Source organism: Pecten maximus, chromosome 19 (genome assembly GCF_902652985.1).
Source record: "Pecten maximus chromosome 19, xPecMax1.1, whole genome shotgun sequence".
NCBI classification, from domain to species: Eukaryota; Metazoa; Mollusca; class Bivalvia; order Pectinida; family Pectinidae; genus Pecten; species Pecten maximus.
Genome location: NC_047033.1, coordinates 15,833,208 through 15,858,204, shown reverse-complemented (window position 1 = coordinate 15,858,204; position 24,997 = coordinate 15,833,208). Strand labels below are relative to the sequence as shown.

Below are 24,997 nucleotides of genomic sequence, written 5' to 3'. Positions count from 1 at the left end.
ATCAGGCCTACAATATCGTACTGTATTATCAGTTTATTGAGTGATAGAATAGTATTAGATTTATTATGTCCTATATACCAGACAATCGGTATGTGATGTTGTCAGTATGGAACAACTGCTCTTGTAGAAAAGTTGAGTGTAGGTTGATATTAGGCCCACCATATACCTGCAGACAATCCTAATGTGATGATGTCAGTATAGAGAGGCTTGCCATTATAGAAAGGTTGAGTGTATTATAAGGTTGATATTAGGCCCACCATATACCAGACAATCCTAATGTGATGATGTCAGTATAGAGAGGCTTGCCGTTATAGAAAGGTTGAGTATATCATTCGCTCGCCGGTTACGAGTAACCGAGAGCTAATGCTGTCAACCCGGCGTCCGCGTCCGCGTCCGCGTCCCACCCCAAAACTTTGAAGTTTTTGGGGTAAGTTTTTGGAAAGCTTGTAAGTCCAAAAGTATACACCTCATGCACTTCTAATTTGGTTCATACATTCATTAGAGGTGTAGGAGTGATGTTATGGCAAAATCATGCAGAAACAAATTGGGAGTTTTTCGCATTTTACCATTTTGTGGACTTTTTGGCACCAAAACTCACTTTTTTGGCACCAAAAGTCACTTTAAAGTTTTGGGGGTAAGTCCAAAAGTATACACCTATCACCCTTCTAATTTGGTTTATGCTGTGGCAAAATCATGCAGAATTTGGCATTTTGGCATTTTACTATTTAGTGTACTTACTTTTTTTGACACAAAAACTCACTTTTAAAGATTTTGGGGGTTAGTTTTGAAAAGCTTGTAAGTCCACACCCTTCTTATTTGGTTTATACATCCATTAGAGGTCTAGGAGCGATATTATGTGACATACAATTTCAAAATCACATGCTTTAAGAAATAATTGTTATTTTTTGTTGTTCACTCACGTATGAACGGCATTTTTTGACAGATATTTTAAATGACGTGCGTCAGGTTGAAATATCTGTCAAAAAATGCCGTTCATACACCAGTGAACAACAAAAAATAACAATTATTATATTTACATTTCAAAACTATTTTTCAACGTAATCTTTGAAAAAAATCATAAGAAACAGTATTCTACGTTCATTATACGTAGTGACGAAACAGCTGAATGATCGATGTAACAGCGTAACAGATAGTTCCAATTTGGCGGGAAAGGTAATCAAGTACACAAGTACACAAAATATAGTTCCACACAAATTCATTATTTTAATCATCATGAAAGAAAAATATTGAAATTTTGTCTTCAATTTTACAATTATTAACAAGTTTTAAAGTTGATAAAACATTATTTCATGTGTAATCAAACGCGATTTTATATTCACACTTCTGCATTCTCAATGTTGACGTTGGCACTGTCAACAATGTACTGTATGTATTCATACATGCGCGGCAGGTTAATTATTCACCTAGGAATGAACGCTAATTTTGTTAGTACCTTCATATAGAGAACACACAGTGGAAATGTAAATATTATAAAATGAATGCATAGTGTCATTGCTGCCGCCGGTGAGCTTTTGCAATCATTGATTGCACTTGTTAGACTGGTATTAGACTTATTATATCCTATATACCTGACAATCAATGTGATGATATCGGTATAGAGAAGCTGCCGTTATAGAAAGGTTGAGTGTATCATTAGGTTGGTAGGACCACCATATCCTATATACAATCAGTATATTGATGAATGTTTTTTCTGCTGACTGTCAGCCATTACAGAGACTAGGTCTAGTCTGTCTGTCATTATCTGATAAAGCCAGATTGTTGTCATACATAGCAGTCAATTACCCCAGCATTTACCATTGTGATGTCTATAGATCCCACAACTGTGATGGTTTGTGCTACATGCTCCGGAGACCAGGGATTGACACTGAAACCTTGCGCTAATAGTCTAATAAAACACTGCACTAATAGTCTAATAAAACACTGCACTAATAGTCTAACACAGCTAGTTGTTGGATATCTGATACTTTATACCAATACACTGATCATACATATCAGACCCCGGTTCATCAACATTCCTCAATTAGCAGACTCCTTGACTTGAAATATTCAGTAGAAAAGAATTATTGGATTTTAAGAAAAATCTTATCTGAAATTCTGTAACGCTTTCCTGTTAAAAATTTTAATTAATATAATGAATTCCTGAAGTTAAAGACCACTGATAAAAACATGGGCTGATAGCTATAGTCAGTTGATACAATCTAAATGATGTTCATGTCAATTTAAAAATATTTTACTAGCAGAATATCAATTTGACAAGCTCATTTTTAGCTGAATACAAAATTACTATTCAAATCACAATGTGTAGAATACAAGATGATAAATTAAATAAAACATTTTACGTTGGGTCAAAAGAAATCGACAATACAAGTCCAAATGGCCTCTTGTTTTTTCACACAAATGTGGCAAGTCTTATATTGATGTGTTGGGTTTATACAAAAGTTGTCTTACTAATTGATGGACAATCCGAGTAGGGTTTATACAAAAGTTGTCTTACTAATTGATGGACAATCCGAGTAACATGTTTAAAAGGTTCCTAATATCAATATTTGAAAATTATTTTCAACCCTCATTTTGATTGAGTCTATATTGAAATAGATAATTATACATTAATTACTCTATATTGAAATTAGGAAGAACATAATAATTATACATTAATTACTCTATATTGAAATCAGGAAGAGCATAATAATTATACATTAATTATACTCTATATTGAAATTAGGAAGAACATAATAATTATACATTAATTATACTCTATATTGAAATCAGGAAGAGCATAATAATTATACATTAATTACTCTATATTGAAATTAGGAAGAACATAATAATTATACATTAATTATACTCTATATTGAAATTAGGAAGAACATAATAATTATACATTAATTACTCTATATTGAAATCAGGAAGAGCATAATAATTATACATTAATTATACTCTATATTGAAATTAGGAAGAACATAATAATTATACATTAATTATACTCTATATTGAAATTAGGAAGAACATAATAATTATACATTAATTACTCTATATTGAAATCAGGAAGAGCATAATAATTATACATTAATTACTCTATATTGAAATTAGGAAGAACATAATAATTATACATTAATTATACTCTATATTGAAATTAGGAAGAACATAATAATTATACATTAATTATACTCTATATTGAAATTAGGAAGAACATAATAATTATGCATTAATTACTCTATATTGAAATTAGGAAGAACACAATAATTATGCATTAATTACTCTATATTGAAATTAGGAACAGCATAATAATTATACATTAATTACTATATATTGAAATTAGGAAGAACATAATAATTATACATTAATTACTCTATATTGAAATTAATAAGAGTATAATAATTATACATTAATTACTCTATATTGAAATTAGGAAGAACACAATAATTATGCATTAATTACTCTATATTGAAATTAGGAAGAACACAATAATTATACATTGATTACTCTATATTGAAATTAGGAACAGCATAATAATTATACATTAATTACTCTATATTGAAATTAGGAAGAACATAATAATTATACATTAATTACTCTATATTGAAATTAATAAGAGCATAATAATTATACATTAATTATACTCTATATTGAAATTAGGAACAGCATAATAATTATACATTAATTACTCTATATTGAAATTAGGAACAGCATAATAATTATACATTAATTACTCTATATTGAAATTAGGAAGAACACAATAATTATACATTGATTACTCTATATTGAAATTAGGAACAGCATAATAATTATACATTAATTACTCTATATTGAAATTAGGAACAGCATAATAATTATACATTAATTATTCTATATTGGAATTAGGAAGAACATAATAATTATACATTAATTACTCTATATTGAAATTAGGAAGAACATAATAATTATACATTAATTACTCTATATTGAAATTAGGAAGAACACAATAATTATGCATTAATTACTCTATATTGAAATTAGGAAGAACACAATAATTATACATTGATTACTCTATATTGAAATTAGGAACAGCATAATAATTATACATTAATTACTCTATATTGAAATTAGGAAGAACATAATAATTATACATTAATTACTCTATATTGAAATTAATAAGAGCATAATAATTATACATTAATTATACTCTATATTGAAATTAGGAACAGCATAATAATTATACATTAATTACTCTATATTGAAATTAGGAACAGCATAATAATTATACATTGATTACTCTATATTGAAATTAGGAACAGCATAATAATTATACATTAATTACTCTATATTGAAATTAGGAACAGCATAATAATTATACATTAATTATTCTATATTGGAATTAGGAAGAACATAATAATTATACATTAATTACTCTATAACATAACATATCAGGTTTTTAGGTTCCTTGAGACAAAGTCTCAAATGACCTATTCTTATGATTTTTTGTCTTGTTGTCTTCTCATGATCAGAAACCTCTGAACTAATTTTAAAGAAATTTTAAAGAAACCTTCCATGGGGGATTGAGGGGTGGGGCCAGATGGGTCAAATTAACTGAAATTTCAAAAAATGTTCTTCTAAGACCCGAATAAGGTAGAATAAAACACTTTTCATAGATAGAAGTGTCTTATATATAATTACGGTGCTTAAACAAAATTGTGAATTTCACGACCCTGGGGTCTTGCATTTGCCATGGGGAAGGGGGTAAACTTTACTAGGTTTATAAAGGGAAAACACAGTTTTGACTATCATTTGTTTCATTTGTTTTTCAAATTCATTATAACTTAGTTCAAATTAGCATTTTTAGATTACAGTATGATGGTATGCACATGTTGGCTCTGCAGCTGACTGACCCCTTAGGCTGATATAGGTGGGGCCAAAAAGGGTCAAATTAACTGAACTATTTCATATATAACTCAGGATTAGACTGCCCATGGTCCTCCTGGTTTCTTGTATTAGAGCTTTGAAATTATTCACGAGTACAAACTTTCATGGTTAGCCCATGGCCATGCAACAATTGTATTTATATTTGTGTTTCCATAGCAACCACGAAAACAACGAAAGTTTATACACAAACAAATATTTCATGTTGTATGTACATATAGTAGAAGGGAGATAACTAGAAATATTTTTGTAGAACTGCATGACACATTTTAACATGTCAGTTGTGTTACTGTTTTCTCTGTTCTATTTCAATAATTTGGTTGAATGCTGAGCTGATCCCAACCAGGCATAGGCTGCATGCATCCAATATCTTTGAATCATTAACAGTGCTCTGAGCAGTGAAGTATGTGACACTCTGCCGTTTTAAAAGTCGCCCACATGCACACCAAATTAGATTCTATAGTACAGCGATACTAAAAACAATGACCTTGGGAGAAAAGATCATGACCTTGGACTTAGCAACAAGCTTTCAAGTTGTTGATTTTGTTTCATCTCTCAAGAACATACTCTTTCTCAGTGATTGTAATTCAAGCCAATTGATGTTTCATCACCAAAGAAGTTTTTAGAATCTGGAGAATAATCAATAAAATTCATACAGTCTTGGGGATTGCTGTGGTTAAACGTGGAGTAGTGTTAAGCAGAGGCAAAATGTTACTGGCGAAGGATCTTGTAACTGATCATGAGGCGATGGATTGTTTTGATTTAAGTTTACAGACTGGTTGCTTCCGAAGGAGAAAATTCGCCTTCTCCCTCATGATCCCGTCTTTTTTTCTTCAGCAATTAACATTAATTGAACACAGTAGAATTCATTAATGTATTCAGATTTGACTGTGCTACAGATTCAGGGTTCGAAAATAAGTCTTAATAACTAGCAAAAATCCAGTTAAATTGCAGAAAATGCTAGTTAAAATTTGGTCTACTCGCAACTTTTTGCTGGTATGTTTTCCAAGACAATCTGTTCATATACCTTATACACGGGCATTGAAAGTGAAAATATGAATGGAAAATAGGTACCAACATTACAAAGAAATTATGATTTTATGACGGAATGAAGTGGTGAGATTCCTAGCTGTTTTCCTCTTTAGTTTGTATTAAAATTTATGAAAAGACTGTTTTAAAGTTCGCTAGTTCAAAATTACATATTACTAGTGAAAAATTCAGGCACTCGCAATGAATTGCTATAATGATGTGGGGGAAAGCAATTTCGACCCCGAGATTTTAAGAATTTATCATTAGAAAGTGTTGTTGGACCTAGACATTGTTGATAAGATATAACAAGTTATAACATGTACAGTACAATATGATTTTTAATCAGAATATGTGATTTTTCACTCAGATTTTTTTTCTGGCGAATCAAATGGCAAATAAATACGAAGGAGATGTAATATGATAGATAACAGTTTTGTATGTATAAGTTGAAAAATTCTAATGGTTTATATATATCTCGGTGAAGCTTCACTGATAATAGGACAAAATATCTCGCCTGAAACAGAAACAAAATGGAAACTAAAGTTTCTGTTCGTTTGTATGATCAACAGTCACCAAAGCCTGCTACAGCTACACATGTCCACAAAAAAAAACCCATCAAACCTGCCGATTTTGTTCTAACACCCCTGGGGATGCATTGTCCTCTTTAGTTCCTTGTCAATTAAACAATCGTCACAAATTCCAAAGTCTTTCTTCAGGTATCCCTGTGTGTTGATGACTTAGACATATTCTCATTACCACTATGTCATCTAATCTCCTATAATATCATACTCTCTCGTAACAGGTTAATCTTCTATAATATTATACTCTCTCGTAACAGGTTAATCTCCTATAATATCATACTCTCTCGTAACAGGTTAATCTTCTATAATATTATACTCTCTCGTAACAGGTTAATCTCCCATGATATCATACTCTCTCGTAACAGGTTAATCTCCTGTAATATCATACTCTCTCGTAACAGGTTAATATCCTATAATATCATACTCTCTCGTAACAGGTTAATCTCCCATGATATCATACTCTCTCGTAACAGGTTAATCTCCTGTAATATCATACTCTCTCGTAACAGGTTAATATCCTATAATATCATACTCTCTCGTAACAGGTTAATCTCTTATAATATCATACTCTCTCGTAACAGGTTAATCTCCTATAATATCATACTCTCTCGTAATAGGTTAATCTCTTATAATATCATACTCTCTCGTAACAGGTTAATCTCCTATAATATCATACTCTCTCGTAACAGGTTAATCTCTTATAATATCATACTCTCTCGTAACAGGTTAATCTCCTATAATATCATACTCTCTCGTAACAGGTTAATCTCCCGTAATATCATACTCTCTCGTAACAGGTTAATCTCCTATAATATCATACACTCTCGTAACAGGTTAATCTCCTATAATATCATACTCTCTCGTAACAGGTTAATCTCCTATAATATCATACTCTCTCGTAATAGGTTAATCACCTATAATATCATACTCTCTCGTAACAGGTTAATCTCCTATAATATCATACTCTCTCGTAACAGGTTAATCTCCTATAATATCATACTCTCTCGTAACAGGTTAATCTCCTATAATATCATACTCTCTCGTAACAGGTTAATCTCCCGTAATATCATACTCTCTCGTAACAGGTTAATCTCCTATAATATCATACTCTCTCGTAACAGGTTAATCTCCTATAATATCATACTCTCTCGTAATAGGTTAATCACCCATAATATCATACTCTCTCGTAACAGGTTAATCTCCTATAATATCATACTCTCTCGTAACAGGTTAATCTCCTATAATATCATACTCTCTCGTGACAGGTTAATCTCCTATAATATCATACTCTCTCTCGTAACAGGTTAATCTCCTATAATATTATACTCTCTCCTATCAGGGCTGTTGATGTGGTGGAATTGCTTGTTGTTTCCAGATAACGTGTACGTTTCAGTGAGGTAGCACTTTAAATCGGCAAAAGTTTCGGCCTATCACAAGGAGACTTAACACGAACATACCGCAGCCTCCCAAAACACACATACGCACTCACCACACGCATGCATGTCGCACGCACAGGAGGCCGTCCTTAAATGACCTTAGCTGTTAATAGGACGTTAAACAAAATAAACCAAACCAAACCATACATGTGAACAAGTACCAGCATGGTGTCAGATGTACTGCACAACTGATACTGACCACTCAACTTATTAGTCCCCTACTAGCTACCGATGAAATCAGGGGGACTATATATAGGCTGTCACTCTGTCTCTCTTGTACATTTGTATATAATGCTAAAGTTTATTGGTGTTCATGCCAGCGGCATCATTCCTTGAGGGATCAAACTTCACACAATAATAAAGGACCACGATATTTCTGTTTTAAAGTCAAAGTCACTGTTATTATTTTTAGCAGGGGGCATGTATTGCTTTAGTGATTACAATTTACTTATCAATATATACCGTCTTGTATTTCCAGTGCCGGACCTAAAGGAGACAATATGTATGAGTGGGTGTCCACGATACTCGGACCTCCTGGCTCAGTATACGAGGGTGGAGTTTTCTTCCTTGATATCCATTTTGCACCAGACTATCCGTTTAAACCTCCGAAGGTAAGTCATGATTGGGTCATCATATTGATCATGATTAAATTTAATTGAGAAATTTGTGATATGTATATATGTATAATTATTATATATGTTTCAAGATTGCTTTGACAGAAATTTGACATGACACTATAATTTAGCCCGACACATTACCAGAGGTTAATCTAGACCAATTTTACTACTGAAATTTGGTAATAAAAGCAAATTCCCCATCAAGAAAAAATCCCAGAAAAAGGGATATCCCCCAAGTTTTGATGAAATATGTAAGAATTATAGCAAAGAATAGCTGTACAATGTTAAAGTATGAAGAATATTCAAGGCACTGTGGCCCTTCATTTCCCCTAAATTTCATAATGGGGAGTATTCCCCAAATCCTAGATTAACCCCTGATCGCTCAAAATAAAACATGTCCGTGAATTGAAATGAAATCAGTATCATATCTTAGAACTGAACAGCAATAGTTTTTGATGCCAAGAGAAGGTGCATGCATAATTTTAGCATTCTATTCATTAATGAGAGAATTGCAAAACGCGGCTATACTCTTTTATAACTGAGGTTTTGGATGGGAAACGCTACATATTACGACCACTTTGTGGCGGAAGGGGGTCATGAACATATATATCAAGGGGGTCCTGTCAAGAAAACAAATAGAAAATTATGTTGGTATAGATCTTGAAGTCCGCAGAACACGGGATGATGAACTATTGTTCTATATTGTCCTATATTGTAAGGTACTGGTACAATTCAACTTCCTGTAATTGTTGAAATGAAGTTCCCTTTATTTTGAAAGGAAGAACAGAATTGGGATTCATTGGTTTATGAAGTGAAGATACAGGATATATGTTGGCTAGAGATTTGGTCAAGAGTTTGAAGGAGGGAAGGACAAAAAATGATTCCTTTCTACTTGTTAGTTTTATAAGTTATCTTTACTGATACATGTTGTGACCTTTAACCTCTTGACAGGTGATGTTCCGAACTAGAAGTTAATTTTATGAGTTATCTTTACTGATACATATTGTGACCTTTAACCTTTTGACAGGTGATGTTCCGAACTAGAAGTTAGTTTTATGAGCTATCTTTACTGATACATGTTGTGACCTTTAACCTTTTGACAGGTGATGTTCCGAACTAGAATCTACCACTGCAATATCAATAGCCAGGGTGTGATCTGTCTGGATATCTTAAAGGACAACTGGAGTCCAGCCTTGACCATCAGTAAGGTCCTTCTATCCATTTGTTCCCTACTCACCGATTGTAACCCTTCAGATCCTCTGGTCGGCAGCATCGCCACACAGTATGTCCAGAATCGGCCCGAACATGATCGCGTAGCACGGCTTTGGACAAAGCGATTCGCCACAGGATTATAAGGCCAGCTGTTATAGGGTATTATTGTGACCGATGGTGACAGAGATCTTTCATTCCCAAAGTCATCATGATTTCGAACAATATGGGAGTAATAAACTCTGATTTCACAAAAAAAAACTAAACCAAAGGTTTTTAAAGGGAGATTACTCTTTATCTTATGTCTCATGAGGGCGGACTTATTATTATTATATTTGCTCTTTTTTTTTGGAGGAAAAATACTTGAGAACTGATTAATCTGATGTTGATGCAACGTATCGATCAAAGGCCGATAAACAATTACTGTGCATTAGCAGAAGATTCAATTTCAGGAAGAAAAGACAATTTCTGAAATTTTGGAGGAATTCTTTCTTCAAGAATATATGTCTGAAAACCCCTTTTTCCCCTCACTGGATAATCTGATATATATTTTAAGTGATTTTAAGGTTTTAATATGGTATTGTATTCTTTTGTGGATATGCTGTTAAAAGTGGTCTACATGTTGCCGCAGTTGTCTACCTTAGTTCATTTGGAAAAGTTTTGTTGAAGGGTCGGTGTTCATTAGACTGTGATTATTGTCCCATTTCTAAAGACCAGGTAATTCTAGGGGAGACCTGGGAGTTCTGGGATAGACCTGTGAATTCTGGGATAGACCTGGGAATTCTGGGATAGACCTGGGAATTCTTGGATAGACCTGGGATTTCTGGGGTAGACCTGTGAATTCCGGAATACCTCTGATTCACTCAAAAAAAGCACTAATTCAACATGGATTGTAAAAGTTTTTAGTTGGAATTCTTTAATGAGAACTCGAGTGTTGTAAGATTTTCAGCCTGTTGAGATGATGTTTTTAACCTAGTGACTTTTGAAATTGTCAAAAAGTTAAGAATCAAAATGATCTGAATGCAGATTTCTGGATATTCTACGGTTGGATTTCTTTTTATAGAAATTTGTTTGAAGAAATGATTAACTTGCCCATGTGACTATAGAGGGCAGGATTTGTAAGGACAGATGGTGCTTCAAGAGTTATCCTGTCCATTCTCTTAAGCGATGGACAAATTGTGTGCTACAATAAGTGTGTTTAATGGTAATCCATACCAATCCTGTTTCAGAAAGGAAAGTACAAATTATTAGTAGATTTTTGCATGTTTGTATGATTAAATTGTACAAATAGACTTCTATTGAGGTACAGTTTTGTATGTGTGTTTAGAAGTTCCAAACTCATTGTGGTTTTATGTATAACTGGTGACTGATTCTGTAACTTCCTATTCATGTATTTACTGTTAAATGAAAAACTGATCGGGATTTTGATGAAATATTTGAATATTGCACAAGATCATAAAGAATTTTTCAAATGATGTGATAAGAATTGTACAAAATGACAAATGATCAGATCAGTGATAAGAATTGTACAAAATGACAAATGATCAGATCAGTACAGGCTCTAAGCTGGTGATTACAATACAAAGGGAGATAACTCCAAGAGTAAAAACTGATGACAGAAGGGATGTTACACAATGGTAATACAAATCAATTTTCCTCGACGGAAAAACAATTTCAAATCTCTCCACCATGATCTGAACAAAGAAAAGTCTCATTTTGCAGTTGCTATATGGTTAGTATATCTTCACCTACCTCCAACTTTTCACCCACCATCACCCCCCAAACCCCACCACCAACTTTGTACTGGCAAAATATTGGTTGATCTTAAATAGGTTTTTATGTTTTTGAAGTATATGATGTGGCTAGGAAGATACAGATTTAGGTATTACAAACGTGTGTGGGACTCGAGACACAATGTGTCCAAGTATACTGTCTCGGAACGAGACGTAGCTGTGAGTGGTCGGAGCATAGATATGTTCATTTGGAGTTGTGTACATGGACGTGCTTTCTACCTACATGTCAATGATGGGTAGGTTTATGAAATTCATATTGTACATTTTCAAATCTATTAAGTTATGTTTATGAGAGAATGAATGAACCTTTGCATAATGTAACTGTATCTGTTGAGTGGAACCAAACTAGTCCAGAGACTACACTTTTTTCTAGTAATTTACCCCACTAATACTTAATACTGATGGTTATATTCATAGAATTTTTTCTGACAAAATAGGATTTTACAATTGACTCATCTCTGGAAAGGAAAAGACAGCATTCCCCTTGATTACAACACTGTTGAAAGCATTTGTCAAAAATATTGTTTCCTTTTTTAAAAAGATAAAAACAAATTCCAAACACTATACTGATGATGATGGCAACAAAAACATATTTGATGATGTTTCAAGTTCACGAGAATCTGTGAAGTTTGTTTCATCTTTTAAATTTGAGTTGCTGTGTGCCAGTTGTTGTAGTTTTTCTGTCTCGATTAAAGAAATATCATATATAGAGAAAATCTATTTAAAGAAATAGCTAGTAGTGTATTAAAAGTTAAGTATTATTCCAAAAAAGGATAAGTTATTTTGATAAGGTTTCTTTTTTCTTTTTCTTTTTTCTTCCTCTAATGAAAATATAAAGGGGACTCAATATACAAGCAAGTTTGATTTTCCAAGAAATGTTCAAAGACGGGGTTGTTTCCCTTTGAATGTTTCTTTACTCTAACAGTAGTCTAAAGTTAGACCTTTAATATCCTTTTTGCCAAACCTGTTCTTTGTTGTGTTATGTAATTTGTAAAAGTATAAATAAAAGTTTAGTTACAATCCTGTTTGAATACAAATTGAAAAACAAAAGCAACACATACAAAAAGAAATAAGAACATCCTGAAACACTCCATTGACTTGAAGGGCTGGTGAGCTTATGCCATGGTGTAAAAGTCCATCCTAAATGTCAACTGTTATTCAACACACTACCATATTCAACCTAATATGTGCACCTGCCTCTATAAGTTCACCCCACCTTTCATCAGGAAATGGATGTGCTAATTAAAACATATGTAACTTTGGAAAATAGTAGCCGCAATATAACGCTTGGCTAGAGAGATCTTCTCTTTAGCTCAATCAGTTGAGTGTAGACTAGTAAGCCAGAGGTCCCAGGTTCGATCCCTAGCGGAGGCAGTGATTTAGATTTAATTAATCATGCGCTCTGTTATACACATATAAAAAGTTCCTTACCTCAATGATCTGCCAATGAAATCCCCAGCCTTTTAACAAAGACTCGGGATTATTTTCGCTACATTAAAGTATGTCAATGACAAATAAAAGTTATATTTTTCCACACAGAAACTTTTCCTTGTTCATGGTTTTGTTAAATGCACCACTTTTGTGTTTTTGAAGTGCAAAGTGAGCTAATTTGGTTCAACACAGTATATATGTAGCCCATAGAATCCGCGGGGAAACAAAGGACTCAATCTAGTATAATCCAAAGATATGGAACCATTGATAGTGTATTATATAGTTTCCTTTTTTATTGATGAAGGATGTATTTTAACATGTGTCTGGGACATTAGTTGGTTAAGGAAATCCTTGGCACAAGGAAATATAATGGAAAATAAAGGAAAGGGGATTGTCTCCCTTGTTACTTCAAGATAAATCAAATTAACTCTAGTGAGAGATACGGGCCCATTGGGCCTCATCATTTAATGGTTACAGAATTTCTTGTAGTTTGGCAGGTCAACATATTTTTTTCAGAAGTTTCAAAATATTTGATAGCACTGCAAGAACTACAGGGTATATGAAATATTATTTACAGAATAATCCTACTTCATTTAATTGCAAAGTACAAGCTTATGCTTAAAAAACTGGTAAAATTACAACGTTAGAATCTAGTGAAAAAAATCCTGGTAATAAGAAAATATTGATTTGTAATTAATGTATGCCCATAATGGTAATTGTTACCACAAACATTTATATAATCCATGTTGATACTATTGTAAATACTATTTTAAACTTCTGAATATGTTGAAATCATTCCTATTGTCTCAAATATAATAAATGTTTGGTTTATACTAAAATATATCAGAAATTAACTCTGGATAGGTTGTGTACACGAAAAATATACGAACATGTCAGACTTGGAAGTGTTTTGTAAGTGTGAATGGGTGGTTACACAAGGGAAAAACTGAGTTAGTGAGGAGGAATAGTTATTGTGAAAGTAAATATATGTGTATGTGAGGAATTTTCATGTTTTCTGGAAGTGAGAGAGTATATATCATGCCATTTCACATGTTATATAATGCCATTATGTCATTGATAAATATTTTTAAAATTATGTCATTACTAGAGTTAGTTCCCTTGAATAAGATTTATTTAATTTGCTTTCTGAACAATTTCTAAAGAATTCTTATGAATTATGTCATTGTTGTACGAGTTCAGAGTTCTTGTTGATCTAAAATTTAATGTTATTATTCAAGGGAGATAATTCTTGTTGCAAGTATTGTTTATTATATGAAGACTTATTGATCAATGCTATATATAAATAAAAATGTTGAAAATGTCAAATAAATCATGGTACATAGTTTGTTTTTCTTTTGTTAAATAATTTTGAAACTTGAAAAATCAAAAATATTTTAGCCTACAACCATCATAATTTATTTTGATTGATAAAAAAAATATGGCTAACAGGTGGCCATCTTGGATTTTGGCAATTGAAGTTCGTTATAGCTATTTCTTGAAAAGTACTGGCGGGCTATTTCTCAAACTTTTCATGTAGATTCCCTTTGGTCCCTAGTTGTGACCAGTCAAATATTATTCTGATTGGGAAAACCAAATGGCCAAATAGATGGCCATCTTTGATTTTAACAATTGAAGTTTGTTATTGCTATTTCTCAAACTTTAATGTAGGTTTCCTTTGGTCCCTTGTTGTGGCCATTCACTTTTTTTTGCTCGGTTATAGAACAATAGACCCGGCAGGCAGCCATCTTTGATTGATATTTCTTGAAAATTGATAGAGAAATGTCTCTTAAAACTTGACAAAGAGGGTGCCCTAGTTATGCCCATTCCATTTCTAGTCTTGATTGGGATAACAATCTTTGATTTTGACAGTTGAAGTTTGTTATCAGTAGGTCTTGAGTACTGGAGGGATATTTCTCAAACTTCACATGTAGTGTCCTCTTTGTCCCAAGTCACTTTTGATCAGGAAAACAATGGCTAACGGGCAGTCATCTTCTTGAATCTTTTTTAGATTTCTTTTGTTATCAGATTATTAAGAGAAAAAGGGAAAAGAAGAGAAAAAAATCAGTCTTGCATAGAAGCAATAAAAATCATTCAAAGATTGGTGCCAAGATCCATCTGGGATCGCTTGTTAAAAATTATTTTTGTTTGCACAAGTTTGATTATGAGATATAGCAGAGTCTTTATTGTACTAAATCAAAGAATTGCAATAAATCACAAAGATCAGGATTTTTAGGTCACCTGAGACAAAGTCTCAAGTGACCTATTCTTATTGCCTTTTGTCCGTCGTCGTGCGTGGTCCGTCCGTAAACAATTTACATTTTCAACTTCTCCAAAACCCCTAGACCAAATTCAATGAAATTTGGCAGGAAGCTTCTATGGCAGAAGGTCAACCAAAATTGTGAATTTGATGGTACCCGACCCCCAGGGGCCTGAGGGGTGGGGCCAAAAAGGATCAAATTGACTAAAACTTCAAAAATCTTCTTCTCTACTCTCATATATGGTGGAATCAAACACTCTTCATAGATGGAAGGGTCTTAAGGTGCTTTACCAAAATTGTGAATTTCATGACCCAGGGGTCTCATGTTTGCCACTACTATAGTTTATATAGGGAAAACACATTTTTGACTTTCATTTGTTGGATTTGTAATGGAATTCATTCTAATTTGGTTACATTATCAGCTTGGGATGACAGTTTGATGGCATGCACATGTTGGCCCTGACTGACCCCCAGGGGCTGATGGGCGGGGCTAAAAAGGGTGAAATTTCAAAATTCTTCTCAAGACGCAAATAAGGTAGAATCAAATACTCTTCCTAGTTAGAAAGGGTCTTATGGTGCTTTACCAAATTTATGAATTTCATGACCCTGGGGGTCACAAGATTTCCCCTAGGGAGGGGGTAAATTTTACTAAAGTTTATATAGGTAAATCACATTTTTGACTGATTTGTTTGATTTCTATTGGAATTCATTCTAACTTTGTTAACATTATCAGCATTGGATGACAGCTTAATGGTATACACATGTTGGCCTTAACTGACCATTAGGGACCGATGGGCGGGTCCAAAAAAGGGTCAATTAAATTAACTGAAATATTTCAAATCTTAGGTGACCGTTAATGCTCATTGGCCTCTTGTTTTTTAATAACATTGTAACTTTGGACTGCATGCCTTCTTGTTTACCCAAAACAGTGATGTGTATATCAGATATCTGATATATATACGTCTCTGCCCAAAAGCCAAAAACCTATAAATATAACAATAGCGTTCTCTTTGATTTAGTGAATTAGGGCCTATATATGTTTTGTACAAAAGACAACAGGCTAATAGCATCTTTAGTTCAAGGTCATTAAATATAGCGCGATAATAGATAACATATGGATATTTTGTATTATTGAAAGAAATGGAAAGGCGGTGTTGCACAAAATTTTAAACCCCAGAACTTGTTCTGACAAGGACAATATTAAAATATTAGCTCCCCCAACAACAATACCATGTAATGGTTTTGACATATGAATTTACGTTGATCTATCAGAGTTACGTCCCTTTGTGTGACGTCGGCAGGAGAGTTTCGGAAAACAATCTGGAGCTTCTATTAATTCCTCTCCCTTGTAAAAAAATAACGGCAATTCACATGAACATATACACACATCACTGATGATATTGACAAATCATGCAAACAATAGAATAAAAACAATAAGACACATTATTTGATAAACAGTAAGTTGACAATGCATTTCCTATGGAAAGGTAGAACCAAATAGACTATAGAGAGCGTTACCTTAGTATTGTATAGAAAACTATCTTAGAAATACAATATTCATTAAAATTTATTGTTTTTGATATGTTTGGTTTATTTTGCTTGACGTCCTATTAACAGCCAGGGTCATTTAAGGACGTCCATGGTTTTGGAGGCGGATGGAAGCCACTTGCCTACGGTCAGTACTGGGTCAGGCAACTGCCCCACGTGGGTTTCGAACTCACAACCCAGAGGTGGAGGGCAAGTGATAAAGTGTCGAGACACCTTAACAACATTAAGTTGTAAACTGAAATAGACATTTTAGCATTTCCCTTATAATTTAGACTATGATCTATTATTTCAATTATTGGAAAAGAACTCTCTAATAATTAAGAAATAATCAACTTTGACTCGTGTATTGTTGCAGGATATACAACTCGGACTCGGATATTTTGCAATTAAATTAATAACGAAGGCCGCATTATAACTCGTGTATTGTTGCAGGATATACAACTCGGACTCGGATATTTTGCAATTAAATTAATAACGAAGGCCGCAGGCCTTCGTTATTAATTTAATTGCAAAATATCCGAGTCCGAGTTGTATATCCTGCAACAATACACGAGTCAAAGTTGATTATTTCTATTCTACCATGTACTGTTTAGTTCTGAGATCGACCTCTTTCTAATAGAAAAACAGCAAAGAAACCACGAGAAAACCTTGTAATTTATTTCTTGAGTATTGCATTATTTGTTGATAAAATATACAGGCAATACAGTACTACGATCAAAAGCATCTATCATATGGCATTGATTTTGAAAATAAAAAAAAAAAAAAGAATAAAAAAAAAAAGAAGAAGAAAAAAAGAGGGGGGCCTCCGTAGGATTCGAACTGGCGTCGTGATAAAAATGTATTGAAAGACTAACCCATTAGCCCACTCAGCTATAGTAACCTTTTATGAAACGGGTGAATTTTAGATATATAAAATTGTAACAGCCGTGACTCACGAGCGTGTATTATTGGCACGAGCGTGTATTATTGGAAAATAATACATGGTTTTAAACCAATCAAAACTGGCGTTGCATAGCAAACATTGTAGAATACAAAATAATAAAGGCGTTCCTCAAGTGTCAAGCGTCAAGAGTGGAAAAATCAAACATTTTATAACATAAACGTTTAACGTTAAGATGTTCAACATTAATCAAACACTTTTGGGGGCTCGTTAAAATCCATACTTCATTAATTACACATCTGGAGTAAAGAGCGTCACAGTACTACTGCGAACCTAACTTAATAGAATGGTACTTACGATGTCTGGACAATGGCTTGAAATGTATTTAAGTAACTTCTCGTTGTTTACAAGGATTCGTGGAAAGTTTAGAAATCCAGTATAACCGAGACAGGTCCGCATCCTTATTATAAGCCGGTAGTCTGAAAGATCAAAACACAAGAATGGTTAGTCAGTATTTCATCATTAGAAAAAGACAATATGTAGGTAGGATTTTCTTTATGACCAAGTAAGTCTAGCATTACCTACAGAAACAACCACAAGCCTGTCATGTTAATCTTGTGTGATTTTGACAACGACAAAATACATTTGTAAATGCAAACTTTTCCTTTGTTTTCATTTTGGCCCAAGCTACAAATTCCTTTATGAATTATAGGCCATTTGAATTAAATCCGCCCTGAGAGTGAGTCCAATGCAGCATGTTCTCGTTTTACCTATTCTGTCATATTCTTCCACTGAATCCATAAGAATGTTAAGTACACATACCATTTAACTGAAGGAGGCTGATAATTCGGGACCCTCACGAAAAACCATTACAACTGATCATTTTGGATAATGCGAAGATTAGCTTTTATTTTGTGTCAAACTAGACCGTACATTTTGAAGGAGGTGCTATTCGTAGATATTCCTAATTAACTGTTAGCCTTTTCTGTAATTGTAACTGAAGAAATGACAGTGGTACGTTAAAAACGAGATAAGTTACGTGACATATTCCAGTCTGTATGACTAAAAAATTATTTTAATTAACTTCTTGTATAATAAATATACAGTAATTTACATTAGGACATGTTGATCTCGTGATCCAGGAACACATTTAAGAACTTTGATCTTATTTAACGGATATCCTGTTAAAGGTATGGAAAGTTCCTTACAGATGTTTCCATGATCTTTTGTCCCCTTTTGACCTATCGTTTCTCATTAGCCACACGCCGGACACCTAAAGCGCCTTACAGGTATTCTCGCCAGCTTAAAAAGTCAGCGGGACCTTTTGTGTATGACGGTATTAATGGTTAATCGTCATTAGTGATCCGACACAACGTGTGTATCGATTACAAGGCTTCCTTTTTCTCTGGCAGGTTTTACGTCTACCCCTTATCTTTAACATGCCATGGACTGTTGGCGCGAGACTGAATGAAGTCTATCAGACGCGTAGCTTCCGTGTAAACACATAAGCCCATGTTTGCACAGTCTTTCAAAAAAGATGCATTTAAGTCAAGAACATTAACATATGACGTCTGTTCTGAATTCTTTATAAACATGTTGCGTCTTTTTTCACTTACTGGGCGGCCAGTTCGTTTCAAGTTTTACGTGTATGCATAAGTAATGACTTATCCGGATAATTTTGTCGTATCTGGTATTTGGATAGTCCGAATACGACCAAATGGCACCATTTGAAGTTAAGATATAATTTTGTTTCGGATGCCTCCAGAACCCCCCTAGAACGCTCGCATGGTTTGGTTTCCAGTGCTTACATATCAGATATAGTCTCGCTTCGCCCCTATAACATTGCCACTTACTACTCTCTACATAACGTTCTGCTTTTCAATAGAAAACTTGTAAGCCATTTATAATAATGCGGTGTCGTGGTACCGAGTCCTGGTGTAGCATTTCAGTGTGATAACACTATAAACGGCCTATTATCTGTGAACACCATCTTGATATGACCTCGGCTGTTTCGAAGACGTAAAATCCGTAAACAAATAACAAACTCATTACCATGTGAACCTTGTTCTTCCACTAGTTTGTAATTCCAACATTTGTTTATAAAAAAAACTCCTATTTTGATACCCACGGTTGATTGCAGTACACTACGCTACGTTTATCCTAAGTATAGTGCTACCAACCATGAGTATCCGACGATGATAAAACTCAAAACTAATGTCCTTCTCCTCCCACTAATTAGTAAACTGGCTATTGTCTCCAGCTCTTGCTACTTCATCATGGTTTCACGTACTGCAGTGTTGATGTTCGTGCGATTATTTAATTGAGTTATTGAGACGTGCAAGGTACAAACGGTATTGGCATGTCTTGTGTGTTATGTTACGACAGGACAACGAGAAACAATGAAACAAATCAAGCCTTAATCTGCATTATGACTCACGAGAAACAATAAAATAGGCCAAAATCTTCAGTCTGACTCAAAATCAGTCTGACTTAAAAAAAAACAAAAAAAAAGACAAAAAACAAAAACAAAAAAAAAAACGAGATGCAAATTTGAGTTCAAGCTCTTTATTAACTTTGAGCTTTTCGACTCATCAGTATCCTACACATACACAATATACAAATTTACATAACATTGACAACATCAAAAAATAATAACTACGTGTCAGAGACAATATACTCGGAGAGCATAACTAAGTTAATGCAATTCCTGGCATTTGCCGCTTTAATATATTTGGCCAATTTTTCTAATTCTTTGGCATTTTGTCCGTTAAATAACTCTATGAATATAAACATAAAAGGTTTTTTTTTTAAATAGTCACTTTTCAAATATTTCTTACGTATATCAGAACAACATGGGCATTTTAGATTAAAATGAAATTCATCCTCGACTTCATTTGAATTACATACAGTACAGATTCTCAAGTGTCGCCGGATATTTTGATAACGACCTTTTTCTACATTTAAATCGTGAGCTGACATTCAAATTTTAGTAATTTCTTTTTTTAGTACCCTTTCCCTAATGGTTTTCTCACATAACTCTGAATACTAGATTCATTGATAAGACATGTATAAAAATTCCCTTTGAGGATGTTATTTATTCTATGCAATCTTGTCTGTTAAAATCTCAAAGACTGTGTTTAATTATAAAGTAAGATACATTGTCAATAAAATATATAAAAGAAATGCCCAAATCGAAAATGCGACTCCAAAGCGACGAAAAAATTGACCCAAAACTACAGGCAACTGAAAACAATGAGGAACCAATGGAAAGTTTAGGCCCATATCTTCATTGTGCCTCGAAAACAATAAGACATTTACAACGTTTGCCCAGCTTTGATGATTCATAAGCAATGATAAACAAGGAAACATTCAGACACCATTTTGAAATGTGACTCAAATGCAATGTGACAGAAAGGATAATTTGGGCAAAATGTTTAGGGAATTCAAAAAAAAAAGAAAGATAAATAATGGCAAATTTAGGCGAAAATCTACCGGGTGTTACAAACGAAATCAGAAAGATCGTAAATCTGAGGCAAATCTTTAGAGGACTGAAAACCAAGAGAAAGAATGACATTAGGTCAAATCCACAGAGTGGCATGAAATAACGAGAAACAATGGGAAAATTAAGACACAAATCTAAGGGATGGTAAATAAACAGTAAGAAGTAATGAAAACCTAGGCCCTAATCTACAGTTCGACTTACTATACCTAGCGCCAGTCGGTAGTGAATACGGACGCGCTGTAATGAGCATGCCTCGCGTCAACCCTGTATGTTATCCTGGTGAGTAACGACGACTCTCTCACGTGGCATTGTGACGATCTATACGGGATTCAGAGGCAAACCGCACACCTTGGTGACAGCATTGATTTTTATTCCACAGTCCATTTTTATCATTTTACTGATAGTGTTTCTCCACCTAGCTGTCGGCTATTTACCATGTCGGATTCGTATAACGATGTTGGAATTTCGTTCCGCTGACCGAACACAGACTGATCACAGCATGAAAGAACTTTGGATGTACTTCATTTGTGTTGTTTTCGTTTTGAATCTGTTTCCGTCAGAAATTGGTGAGTTAATTTGTATTATTCATTTTTTATATAAATTGTGAAAGGATAAACGGCTTTTTCATGGATTTAGGTAACCACATCTTAATTCTTTGACTTCTACATTTTTAGTTTTGTAATACAGATATTCCATTGTGATTTTACAATACATATTGTCCTAATTAATACATCAAAACCAGAGCCAAATTAGAAAGATTATAAAGCTATTGTTTTGTGAAATTTGTGTAACAGTTATTGTCAGGTGAAAATACATTTTAAAAATGTAACTTATCATTCCTGAGATCATTTGAAGACCTGGAAGAATGATAAGTCTTTTATGTTGTTACGACCCGTTTGAATTTCCACTTTTGTACGATTACTTATAATATACGAATTATACTGAGTCTGTTTTAATAACTTTGTTGTTATCAATAAGCAAATATATTTATTTATTTACCAATGCATGCATGTAAATCTGGTAGTGTTGTTAAGACATCAGACCCCTACAGAATGGTCGATTTATATTTTCATCTTAATAAAGTGAATTCCTGTTTTGAAATATTAAAACGACTTTTAATATAAACGAATAAAATATTGCATTATCATAATGTTTTAAGTCCATGTTATTAAAAATGTACGGGATATATTGATGTTTTCTTGGTAATCTTGTTTATATAATCCCATTGCTATAGCTAATACGGGTTTAATCAGACGTGTTGACTGTGTTCATGTATATGACTAGTCAGGTATTGTACACGATATTGTGTATGCATAGTGTACTACTCCATATTTATAATTACACTTCAAGATCATGTATAAACACCTACTGACTAAAATTGCATTTATATGAACATGAACGCAGCTGCACCAGCGTCATTTTGACTTTTCTTAATCCGTTATCAACTTAAGGTTGTCGTAATACGGAACATCTAGATGACGTTAGACCGTCCCGAATATGTCAGAAATACATTTTGACTTTTGTTATTAAATATATCTGAGACTTTTTAAATTGAAAAAAAAAAGTCATTGTAGTTCTTAGAATATGATATCGATATTTCGTAATTCATATAACGTTGACAACCACTGCATATCTATCGCTAGATGTCTATGTAATTAGAATGATCTCATATACTGTATATTGCGATTGCTTGGACCTCCTCATCCAGATTTTGACATGTCTTTACACATATTACTTTCTGGTCGCCCCCTATGATCCCCGTTTTGGGCCGTTAGCACCACTGACGAATTCTAGATGAATAAACCAGTTGCATGGTGTAGTTTGATCAATGTTTTTGTTCTGCTGCATCTAACTCTCAATTTGTATAAAATGTGCTAATATCTTGTGTCTTTCGTACAATCCTTCCACATTCCAGAGCTTGACTTTTCAGTCCCCAGTAGCTTATCATAACCTGTTTTTCACGTTTTCATTCATTTGAATAGTAACACGGTTCAGAATACATTGTATTGAATTTTGATTTTAAGTATGGTATTGGAAATTGTGAAATTTATTGAATTACGGGTTTCCACGCCAGATTTTGACGGGTCTACATATAGAGATTTCGATTTGGTTAGTCGCCTCTCTACAAAAACACTTCAGGACCTTACTTGTAGAATCACTCACGAATCCTATGAGGACGAAACAGCTGTATGGCGCACCCCTACCATCACTGACGAGTCCTAGAAGGTCGAAACAGCTGTATGATGTCTCTAGCATCACTGATGAGTCCTAGAGGGACGAAACAGCTGTGTGATGTCCCGAACATCATTGATCATGACAAGTCCTAGAAGGACGAAACAGGTGTAGGATGTCACTTGTATCACTGATGAGTCCTAGAAGGACGAAACAACTGTGTGATGTCTCTAGCATCACTGATGAGTCCTAGAAGGACGGAACACCTGTATGATGTCACGAACATCATTGACAAGTCCTTGAAGGACGAAACAACTGTGTGATGTCCCTAACATCACTGACAAGTCCTAGAAGGACGAAACAGGTGTAGGATGTCACTTGTATCACTGATGAGTCCTAGAAGGACGAAACAACTGTGTGATGTCTCTAGCATCACTGATGAGTCCTAGAAGGACGGAACACCTGTATGGTGTCCTACCATCACTGACGAGTACTAGAAGGTCGGAACAGCTGTATGATGTCTCTAGCATCACTGACGAGTACTAGAAGGTCGAAACAGCTTTATGATGTCACTAGTATCACTGATGAGTCCTAGAAGGACGAAACAGCTGTATGATGTCCCGAACATCACTGACATATCTGGCTTGGTTTGGTTTGGTATTTTTAACGTCCTATCAACAACTGTGGTCATTTAAGGACGGCCTCCACTGTGCTCGAGAGCTTTGGGAGGCTGTGGTTTGTTCGTGTTTCTTTCCATGTGATAACGGGGAAACTGGTGTATACGTTATAGTGCTACCTCACTGAAGTATAATTCCGAAGACATCCAACAGAACTCTCCATCCAGTCACAGTCAACTGAAAACGGGCGAACCAGTCGTCCCACACCCAAAATACTGAGCGTTTAGCAGGTCTATGGAATTACATGTTTTGTACCATTATTATAGACTCTGGTATGTCTCGGCCAGTGAGGAGAACACAAAGTCTTCCTCACAGGTGCGAACTATATCTCAATATCTTAATGTGCAATTGAAGTGTTAGGTAGGTTAATATCACAAATATCTTATTTGTAAATTCAAAATTAAAACCTATTGATATAATGGTAATCTGCTGGCTTATTCTCTAACCAACTTTATCCCAGATATCTCTATTAATTCCAATTATACAGTGTACTCTCTGACTAAGATCTTTAAAAAAATTTTTTAAATACTTTAAAGCTTATTTTCAAGTTGTACCTGTATTTGAGTGCGGAGTGTTTTAGAAGTGTACGACTGCTTTTACTTCATTTGTGTTCTATGTTTTCTCAATAAATAACCACTGGGAAAAGTAAATTTAAAAGTATATTTATTTTCCTTTACACAAAATTTATATTTGACCACTTAGTCAGAGTTTGTAGTACAAAGAAGTCGTATAAGTTAGTAAAAAAATAACTGTATATCATCAGGAACGTCAAATGATATTAACGGCATTTTCCCAAGCTGGCATATTGTCAAGACTTCCTGATAAATTTCCCAAGCTGGTATATTGATAAGACTTCCTGATAAATTTCCCAAGCTGGTATATTGACAAGACTTCTGATAAATTTCCCAATCTGGTATATTAATAAGACTTCCTGATAAATTTCCCAAG

The 24,997-nt window shown here is 33.9% G+C and overlaps 2 protein-coding genes across 4 annotated transcripts in view; both read left to right on the top strand.

The window, feature by feature from the left end:
- LOC117318165 (ubiquitin-conjugating enzyme E2 E1-like) overlaps window positions 1-14,348 on the top strand; it is a 35,738-nt gene extending 21,390 nt beyond the window's left edge. Inside the window, exons 4-5 of the mRNA XM_033873185.1 lie at window positions 8,442-8,574; window positions 9,684-14,348. Of these exons, the coding sequence (XP_033729076.1) occupies window positions 8,442-8,574; window positions 9,684-9,935 (385 nt within the window). The 3' untranslated portion in view covers window positions 9,936-14,348. The remainder of the gene's footprint in view (window positions 1-8,441; window positions 8,575-9,683) is intronic.
- Window positions 14,349-21,479: 7,131 nt separating this feature from the next.
- Window positions 21,480-24,997, top strand: part of LOC117318164 (neurogenic locus notch homolog protein 2-like) — a 51,518-nt gene continuing 48,000 nt past the window's right edge. For all 3 annotated transcript variants that reach the window (XM_033873183.1, XM_033873184.1, XM_033873181.1), the window contains exon 1: window positions 21,480-21,766. In XM_033873183.1, the coding sequence (XP_033729074.1) occupies window positions 21,655-21,766 (112 nt within the window). In that variant the 5' untranslated portion in view covers window positions 21,480-21,654. The remainder of the gene's footprint in view (window positions 21,767-24,997) is intronic.